A 10,377-nucleotide genomic window follows, 5' to 3' on the forward strand; every position below is an offset into this window, starting at 1 on the left:
AGGTGTAATAAAATACATAAAATCCCTATCATAAGAAAAGTTTGGGCAGACAGAATCTAATTGATAAACTTTATCTTCTGGACTCAGCTTTCTAGAACTTGGTGTCTACCAAAATCATTGTTGGAACATAATTCCTATTAAGATTCTCATTAACAAAGACCTTAGATTATAATCATACTTGTTAGGTCTTGAAGCATATTACTCCATGACACAGTGATATTTATAATACATATAAAACAACATAAATGCAAGCGGTTTGTTAGTGAGTGGTGTGACCACATTGCTTAAACTACACAACACTAATTATGCATTCTTTCTAATAAGTAATAAGAGAAATTGAGAGCTAAGGGGTATTTAAGAAAATCATGCATGATTAGTCCTTTTTCATAGTTTTTCTAAATTCTTTAGCACAAATAAAGAACCAACCAAATGGGTGACTAGGTTGAGGCCACAAATCATACATATTCACATAGCAGAACCAATCAAATGAGTTTGTCGGTTCCTTTCAGGGCCAGGATTGGAAGCTTAGTGATAACACTGTGTAGCAAGGCACAAACATTTTGATTATGGTGAAGTATGTAGCAAAGGATAAACATTAATCAAAAAGTGTAAAGTATACATTGACAAGATGGATCAAAAGAGACAGACAATGTGATTAGCAAAGTATCAAAGTATTAACTTTAATTTGTTGCATAATAATTTTTATCTTTTTACCCCTCAATTACATGCAATTCATGTCAAATCCTTTAGTTACTTCAAACTTTTGAGCCCATCGTTTTGTGTCGTCTCATAAGTTGGCTTGTGGGACCGTTGAAACACGAATGCACTCTTGACCTCAAAGTACACTAAAAAAAGTATATCTCTTTTAGATGATGATTGCAGTCATATGACTATGGTGTAGGGGCATGCTTAGATCACCTCAAAGTTCCATCTTTTTTGTTCCCTTTATGCCTTTTAAGTTTGTTTTTTAGAGGGAAAGACTTGTGGGCCAAAGAGATAAATATTATTGGGATAATAGAGAGAGATAGATGAAAAAGAGTGGTTAAGACCATATAAGGTGGGGAACATATTCATATATATGTTGAAAATAAATTATGTTCATAGGATAGTAGGCTGCATAAGGGTGTTTATTCCTTGCTTTGAATGGGGTTAGAGATTACCATATTTTCCAATATAAACAGTTTTAAGAGATGGATGTGGACCACATTGGTTGGAAGAGATGTTGATTTCTCTAGATAGTGCTGTGTAATGTGCAGATATAACAAAGTTTTCAAGGATTGGAAATTGATTTAATATTCACATTTGTGAGGTTGTGTTGAAAATTAGGTGGATAGGGGGAGAGTGACCATTAGCAAATGCATCTAAAAGAGAGAAGAGTGGTGTGTCTTGTCCCCCTTGAAGAATGGAAAAGGAGTTGCATAATTATGTCTTGTTTGGCCCCCCCTCCATCTCTTCTCCTTATGGGAAGAAATGGATGAACATTGCAACAACTGAGTTTGCCCCCATAGACATCTCTTCATATGATGTCATTTTTGTTCTAACACACATGTTGAAAATACATTGGACCACGAGCATCCAAAAGGTCAATAGACAGTCGATATACGGCTTCAAAACCCAATAGACTGAAGATTTGAACCGACCTATTAAGGCCTAAAAAGACAAAGTGTCTGATCTACATTGTAACTTGTAAAAGAAGATACTCATAGAGAACATCTAAGAACAAAAATAGGCTTAGAACCATATTAATTCATTGAAAGGGTAGAAGCATAACCTCAACCATAATATTACTAGACATTCTTTCAATGTGAGGTAAGCTCATGTCATTCGGTATAAATCGAGGAGACCATCTTACTCCTCTATAAATACTAACTTGAATATTAGATTCCATTTTTCAGGTATTCACCTAAGACAGTCCAAGGATATATATCAACACAATTCAACATTATTTCATCATCCCAAGGTTAATCCTCAGTCCAGTTCAAGTTCAATCCAACCAACATTAGGTCAGCTTCATCCTCAATTAGCCCAAAAATATCACTAGTACGTCATCCTTCCATCACACAAACAATATTTAACATTTTTTCCATGATGGTGTTTATTGGTTACAAGTACCTAAACATTCTTTGTGATTTTGTGAGCTGCACCACTTCCTCATGCCACGTTTAGTTTAACATTTTATTTCTCTAAAACAAGAGGGGAAGGCCCTGCCATGCATTTGAGTGTGAATGACATGCAAGCAATTGCATATTCACGGGCTGTTAAAATCTGCCAGGAGGCATATTTTTTATTTATACCGAGGGGCACATGTTTGTTGAAGACTGAAAGGGATGATCGACTCTATTGGTGTGACAGATAGTTAAAAGCTTATTAAAGTCATGAAATTTGCTTTGAGATCCTAAATATTCCAGATAGAGCTCTAGCTTACAGCTAAGATTTCTTTCACTCAACCCCTAATTAAGTCTAATATTCGATAGCACCTGGATTTCAATATAACATATCAAGTGACATTTGTTGAGAAGGGCTACCACAAACCTGAAAATGAATTAGCTCCTTATCCAAAAAGGTAAGGGGAAACCCTTGATAGTACCAAAAAAACCTCACTAAGCATCTAAATATTCTTTTCTAACGGTATCTTCATGCTACTTATCATAAGCAAACAAATCCTCTCTAGGATATGAAATGCGCCAAGGGCCTCAATCAGATTGTGGGTCTAGGCTTTAAGAAAAACAAGTTGCCAAATCACTGTAGTTACTAAGATTTCTCAATTCCAGTGAATACTTCAAAGTAACTTTCTTAAACAATTGGCACTATTCATCCGTGTAAACCATAAGTGACTTCACATTAAATCTACATTACAAGAGTCAAAAGCGCACGTTTAATAGCCAAAAATACTATTCAAACCTTAACTCTAACAAACTACAAACAGCTACATAGTCCGAGAAAGAGAGATAACTCTCCTCTTCTCAGTTTCTCATTTCCTAACTAGTCATTTTTTTGTAGTAACCAAATCCGTAGCTTTTCACACATGAAAAATTAAGACTGCCCTGGAATTGGGATGATAATAGGTAACTTTACTCAAAAACCGAAATTCTTCCATCCCATGAGCATGATGCGATAACATCGGGTATAATTGGGTGGAAGGCAACGTCTATGCATGCTTGATCATAGGCCTTGATTTTCTTGACAACTTTGGATGACTGATAATCATAAAGGTAAATAGAACCATCTGATGAGCCAGAGGCAAGTTTATTGCCATCCAAGTTGAAATTACACTTAATTGGGAACCCAGAGACCCCGTGGCTCTCGTATCGCTTATATTTGTTGAGTCTGTAAGGCGGAGTGGTAGTAAAGATTGCAACATAATTCCCGTTTGACTGAGCAACAAAAACTGAATCAAATGGGTGGCACCTTACAGAAGGACAGGTATAAGCTTCCACATAAACCTGATTCAAAAGCATAATAAGCTAATTAAAATCTAAAGCTGATCATAACAAAGTTTGAATACACATATAGCCAAGAATGAAATATTTTGAAGAAGTTAAAGGCTGTCTTCTAAATTGTTTGTTATCAACTTATCGGTGCAAAGCATGTTTGTCTTTTACACACTTTTTATCTTCTTGTGTATATTAATTTCCTTACAGCATTCATATTTTTACCTAACAAGCATCAACAAATCTCAATATTTAGCCAAAGACAGGGTCCGTCAAGGCAAACATATTTACATTTTACATGGAAAAGTGCACATAAAAAATCACAGTAAGGCTGGAAGAACCTCTCTGCTCATGGGGTAAGGTTGCGTACATTAACCATCCTCAAACTCACCCCAGTAGGTAGGAATATCATCTTTGGACTGCCCTTTACATGGATAAATTGAAGATAAGAGATCACACATCACAGTAAATGTTAGGAATATATCTTATAAGATCGTTATTATATCTTGGAATATTGTAAAGTATTCCAGAGTCTAGTCAGCCTCTTATTCACTAAGTTGTTTCCTTATGTAATTAGGACAAGACTACCATTAGTATAAATAGAACTCTTGGGTTTGTCGTTTTGTATCACATTATCATCAAATAAATATTCACTTCAATTTCGTATTATTCCGAGTCCCAATTTCATCATGTCCTAACACCCACCTCTTCTCCAATATGTGTCATTCACTCTTTTTCCAATTAGGAATCATATTATTGGCTTTTCTTCCCACGAATGAATAATTTTAGTCGTGACTTGTCTTTCGACAAATATATCTCAAACCAGCCCATCTTAGTTCCGGATGCTCTATCCCAGGCCATTTGTCCCAAATGCATTGGCCTCATCTCCGTCTCAAATGCTTTGGCCTAGCTTTTTGTTCTACTGCTCTCGCCCCAACTTTGTCCCAAATGCATTAGTCCATCTCCATCCTAGATTATCTGGCCTCGTCCCCAACCCAAAAGCAGTTGCCGGTCACAATCACACTGTTTGACATGTTATAATTTCTAGTTCATTTTCTTTAAGTGTATTTAACTGTAACAAGCTCAAAAAGCTTGAGCTTAAGAGTGCTAGAATATATGACAAATATCTTCCAATAGCCTAGAATTGCTTAAGATGATATCTTGCTATTTATTTTCTATTTAAATTCCTTGATTTGTTTCCTTGTTTAATTTATAATTAGGACTAGGAGTCTATTAATAGGGCGAGTTTGGTGCAACGATAAGGTTGTTGCTTAGTGACTATGAAGTCACGAGTTCAAATCCTGGAAACAGACTCTCTGTAAGACTACATACATCTACTCTCTTTAGACACCACTAAGTGGAAGACTCATGCACCGAGCCGCCCTTTTTTAGGACCAAGAGTCTATTATTAGTATATATATATGACTGTTATGTTTGGCTTTTGCATCATATTATCATCAAACCATTATCAAGTTCAAATTTATATTATTCTGAGTCTGCGTTCTCTATTTCCTTCCTCCCTTACCTAAAAACCCTCCAATTCAACAGTAAATTAACCTGATACTTCGGCAATGATAATGTAAAATATGAAATTGCCTACAATATTAAACATGGGCATTTCAGTTTTAACAATGTAGACTATGTAACTTGAGTTGTGTTTTTAGCTCAAGTATTTCAGATGTGTGAACATTATGAATAAAAGGACACATCATTTAGAGTGTAATCAGAGACTAAAACTTTCTAAGCAGAAAAACTAACAGGTTTCCTGGGTGATTTGAATGTAGAAGTGTGTTGGTTATGAGTACTCAACACCTTTATGTCAAATAGAATATGTAGAAGTCCTCCATTAAAACTCGCAATGAATGTCTTCCTAAAAATTACTTTCTGGAGTGAATAATAAAAGAGGAGGGTAAGAAGAGGGAGAACCCGGAAGCAAATAACCTTGAATATCGCACCAAAACCCTGAAGACAATTTGCTAGGAGCCCAAATCAAAAAGCTTTGAAACTGATGGAAAAGGAGAAATGGAAATGGACAATTTTATTGATGAACAGAATCAGAATAAAATAGGAGAAACGATTCTCCTCCAAATGTATCTTATTATACAACTGGCAATGCTTGTTTCTTACAAGGTTGAAAAATCAGAATGATCCCTTCTACCCCATATTCCCACTATTTATTTACCTACAAGATCCATTCTAACTAAGCTGATCCCACCTAGTGGGACAAAGGCTTCATTGTTGTTAATCTGCTATAACTAAACTATTGCTCTAAACCTTTATTCTTCAAGACAAATAACCTTTTACCCTTATGTCCTAACACAGTTATCCTTATTAAGTAGCAAAAGATAAACATGAATTTCATACAGGAACTTCAGTGACCAGACTTCTGTGTGTTTCCATGTTGAAGTTTTTAAGTGTTGATTATTTCAATGGAGAGATCAGCAAAAGGAGGTTATATATTTTTATTATGAGCTCATACTTTAAAAGCACTTTAGACCTCCTCAGAGGTTGATACAATTATTAGGGTATTTATTGTGTTCTCATATTCATATTGGAGAGAAGAAACAATAATAATAATAATAATATAGATGCAGATCTTTGAATGGCTTATCACATAAAATCAAGACTCCTAAGAAATCCCAAAATACGTTTTTGACAATATTTTATAAAATAAATTACTATTTGACAGGCTGCTACTAATATCAATTACTGAATATTATCATATGATTTCCATCAACTCCCCTCGATAGAGATAGAACTTGTAAACTAGGGCTTTTTACTAGACTATTTGCATCAATTCTACTCCCTCTAGAATGACTTTATTGTTCCAAAAGAGTTGTAGCCAACAACAGCAATGCTTCTTAAACTAAAGATAACGAAATTTCACCGAAACTTGGCTGAAAATGACTGGACCATAGTACTAAAAAATGAAAATAATCAAGAATTCTCTGACCTGATTAGATAGTGGAACCTGTCTTGACACATCCCAAACAATAATAGAGTTCTCACTGACATTGCTCCCAGATACATCACTAGAAGAAATGAATTGCTTCCCATTCATTGTAAACTCAACATCCAGAACTGGACCTAAATTTCGATTGTAGTTATGCACTACTTTGCCGGTTCTGATATCCCAGAGTTTGATATGACCCTTTGATCCCCCGGAAAGGAAGAGGTTTGAATTGTCTGGACTGAACTTTATAGCTCCAACAACTTGATCTTCTCTGAAAACCTGAGTCTCCAATCCCTTTTCAACATCAACCAACCTTGATGTGCAATCATATCCACAAGAAAGCAGAAGGGGCCCTTGCTGAGACCATTTCACGTCTTTCACAGCTGAATTGTGAAAGTTTAACACACATGCTTTCTTCTGACCTCTGCTCCATATATTCCATACGCAAACCGTATGATCCATTCCGGCAGATGCAAGGAGATGAGCTGTAAGCTAACTCTAATGAACAGATCAATACAAGTAGTATATATAACAAACATATTTCTCTTAATTTCTCTTCCAACATGTGTGTGCGCGTGTTGTGACAACACTGGTCGATATTTTGATTTTAAACCTATTCTAGATGTTAATGATTATGTGCTTTGAATGTCAAAATGATATACAATACTTCCATCATTCGGAAACGGTTCGAAAAATTATCTCTTGCTGAAAGCATATTTTATCACATCATAGCAACAAGTTGAGAACAGACAGAACATACCATGAGTTGGTGACCAATGTATAGCATTAACAGCTTTTGTATGGCCATATAGAGTCATAGATAGCTTCTCCTGTATCGAGCTCAGGTTTTGATGCCCCTTTGCTTTGCTTTTCAACAGTGGCAAAATACTACGAGGTATATCAGCATCCAAGATACTTCCTAGGTTATGAACACGAACAAGGTCAGAGATATTGCATCCGCCAAAAAATTAGAAATTAAACATAACAGCAATGAAAATAGATATAAAGACTATAAGATTCAGCATATTTATGTGTGAAGAAAGTATCGGGGAGTCCTATTGTTATCGGACATAGAAAGAGTGAAGGGCCACAAATGAGACCGGAAAATGAGAAAAAAAGAATACCAGTTAGAGTGAATGGAGATGGAGGGTGAAGTGGGGAGGGAAGAGAGGAGAGAGGATCGAAACGTTGTCGTTGGCGCTTGGAAACGTATCTTCCAGGGATGGGAGTGGGAATTGGAGTGGGAAGAGAAGGGGTTGAAGGAAGAGTGAGAATGGGTTTTTGAGGTTTGGAGGAAGGGATTGAAAACCTCTGTCGTTTAGGTTCTGGTTGTTGTTTTTGTTGTTTTTGTTCTTCTTCTTCTTCGTCATCGTCAGAGTTATTGGAGTATGCGTTGAGCAGAAGATCCATCTCTGCTCCCACTATTCTCTGCTTCGCCGTTTCCCCAAACTTCTTTCTCGTCAAAACTCCCCGTGTTTGGTAAATGGGCCATTTGCAAAACAAAATAATACAATAATAATAATAATAATAATAATAATAATAATAATAATAATGACTCCCACTTTCTCTTACTAATAAAAAAATGAAATATATAAGAAGGTAATACTTTATTTATTAATAATTGATTTACAAGTTACATATGTAGGAGTATTAGTAAGAAGATAAAACTAATAATGTTATGAAACTTAAGTGGAACATCAAATTAAAAGAGGTCTCGTATTAGATTTAATCGATTTAAATTATATAAGATGATTTCATTAAATATATTTTAATTACTTTTCATATTCTATAAATTCTGAAAAAATGTATATAATTATATATTTTTTATTTTTTAAAATTATATTTTCAAAAAAAGATAAAATATAAATATTTATTTTTTGAAAATTTAATTAAAACCAAATTAAATATATTTTAATTACTTTTTATATTTCATAAATTCCAAAAAAAAAATATAAATAATTATATCTGAATATGCTTTAATTTTATAAAATTATATTTTCGAAAATAAAATTAAAAAAATTATTTTTTGTTTATTTGAAATTTAAAAGAGATATTTAGAATTTATCTTATTTAAAAATTATTTTTTGTTTATATCTGAATATGCTTTAATTTTATCTTATTTATTTTATAAATTCGAATTTAATTATAAAAAATAAAAATAAAAACTTTTTAATTATAGTTTATTTATTTTATAATAAAATTCAGAAAAAAAAAACAATAATAAAATATTATCTTGCTTGCTTTTATTCTCTCTTTCTTAAAAAAAAGATATGGGCTCATAAGGGCCCATTTCTAATTTAAATTTTTAGAAAAGGATGTATGTTTCTAGGTCCTAGTTTTTTTATTATTACACTGTAAAATTATTTTTGTGAATTAATTTAATTTTAGCTTTGCATTTTGGTTAACATAATCACTTAGATTTAGGAGCCCTAACACAGCATGTTTATTTTTATTATTTTGAACTTTGGTTAACCTAAACACTTAGATTTACGAACTTTAAAAACATTAATTTGACTTTCCTCTTTAATATTATTTGTTTACCTTTATAAAAAAAATGTTTGGACTTTTTCAGGACAGGGCAAAATTGGGTTTCACAATTGTTAAAAAATGATCATTTTATTAAACAATATTGACCCAAACCTCGCCCTCACATGATCATAGTAGTGGTCTTTTACATGTCCTGCCCTCCTTTGGGCCTAACCCCTAGGTTTTAGACTCATCTTCAGAGGGTGGAAATGTGTGGAGTCACATCTCGTGTCATAAACTTTGTACCACTTCTTGTATAATTTATTTCTTATTGGTCAGAAAAATAAGATATGAATTGAATATATATTAACTTTACATTTTCTGACCAATAAAAATAAAATAGTACATAAAGTGATATAAAGTTAGAGATAGAAGATATGCTCCCTAATATAAGAGTATATAAGGGTATGGACGCATGGTAGGAACAAGAGTTCCCCATGATTAGAATTGAGCATCATGACTTGAAATCAAAAAGCCCGACCTAGAAATAGTCTTCGAATGGGGCGGAAGAGATGAGCTCTTATTGCCTTTGAAAATGGATGTGGTTTAACTCAAACTTGACCACATATCCAATGAAACCAACTATATTTGGGTTGGGTCATAATCCAACCAAATTAAGTGAGCAAGTAGGTCGAGTCCTACTCACCCCTGAGTCTCAATATCTAGATTAGCTTGTCGAACCCTTTGATTAGCTCTCAAAAACCTACACGGATCTAGCCAAAATGTCAATGTTGAGAATGTATAGATGGTTTTCTCTTCCTTCTGGTCCGAGTTATTTGACCCTAAGCATGTCTAGATCAATTTATCTAGAATTCTGAGGACGTGGGACTCTTTAGAAAGGGTGGGGGAGCCCACTATCTGTCGTGTCGTGGTTATTCAAATTATTCATGTAGCCTCGATGTGCCTTATAGAGAACAGCTTCGATGTACTTCTGACAAAGAATAACAAGTCTATGTTAGAAATTCCTTAATGATTGGTGAAATATCAATCTTAGGATCTTGAATTTCATGATTTTCACGCAGATATATGAATCAAAGGGTGTAGTGTCATACCTGAATCCATGTTCCTGGATGTGCTCCTTTGATCCACGTTTCTGAAAGAGGTTTTGTGGTATGATGGTCTTCCTCAACCAAATCCCTGATTCCTCTTGGGACTTGCGTTTTCACTCTGATGGGGAGAGGAGAAAACTAAATTTGATTTGGTGTATTGGGGACCATAACCTTCCTTATGTGTTAACTTATAGGGTTCCCATTATCCCCTATGGGTTAACCTGATGAGTATCCACCCATTAAGCCCATATCCGTTATAACCTTTTAGAAATCTAAGGGGTGTCACTAATTAGATCACTTATAATGTAACCCCGAAAATAAATAGCTAATATCATTGTATCAAATATATGATGCTCACCTTAATTAGAAATTTATAATTTCTAACAATCTCCCACTTGAGCTTCATATCTTCATGATA

General features: G+C 34.2%; 1 protein-coding gene across 3 annotated transcripts; it reads right to left on the minus strand.

The window, feature by feature from the left end:
* LOC109325926 (WD repeat-containing protein 25) lies at nt 2,777–7,842 on the minus strand. Of its 3 annotated transcripts, none has more exons than XR_002105200.1 (5): nt 7,509–7,841; nt 7,145–7,303; nt 6,385–6,869; nt 3,019–3,443; nt 2,777–2,970 (listed from the first exon to the last, which is right to left on the minus strand). XR_002105200.1 is itself a non-coding variant. In XM_019558542.1 (5 exons), exons 1-5 carry the CDS (start codon nt 7,792–7,794, stop codon nt 3,072–3,074), a joined length of 1,269 nt encoding a protein of 422 aa, XP_019414087.1. In that variant the 5' UTR covers nt 7,795–7,842; the 3' UTR covers nt 2,777–3,071. The 3 variants fall into 3 exon arrangements, 2 of the variants coding, with proteins under 2 accessions (XP_019414087.1, XP_019414085.1); XM_019558542.1 differs by having other exon boundaries at nt 2,777–3,443; nt 7,509–7,608; nt 7,642–7,842; XM_019558540.1 differs by having other exon boundaries at nt 2,777–3,443.

This window comes from Lupinus angustifolius, chromosome LG13 (genome assembly GCF_001865875.1).
Source record: "Lupinus angustifolius cultivar Tanjil chromosome LG13, LupAngTanjil_v1.0, whole genome shotgun sequence".
In the NCBI taxonomy this organism is placed as follows: domain Eukaryota; kingdom Viridiplantae; phylum Streptophyta; class Magnoliopsida; order Fabales; family Fabaceae; genus Lupinus; species Lupinus angustifolius.

Bases quoted from the DNA above. Each gene is read 5' to 3' on its own strand.
- LOC109325926 (XM_019558540.1), bottom strand. From the start codon at position 7,794: ATGGATCTTCTGCTCAACGCATACTCCAATAACTCTGACGATGACGAA. The intron at 7,304-7,508 runs GTATTCTTTTTT...TTCATAACCTAG, and splicing joins ATCTCCATTCACTCTAACTG to GAAGTATCTTGGATGCTGAT. The intron at 3,444-6,384 runs GTCAGAGAATTC...CTTTTGAATCAG, and splicing joins AGGTTCCACTATCTAATCAG to GTTTATGTGGAAGCTTATAC.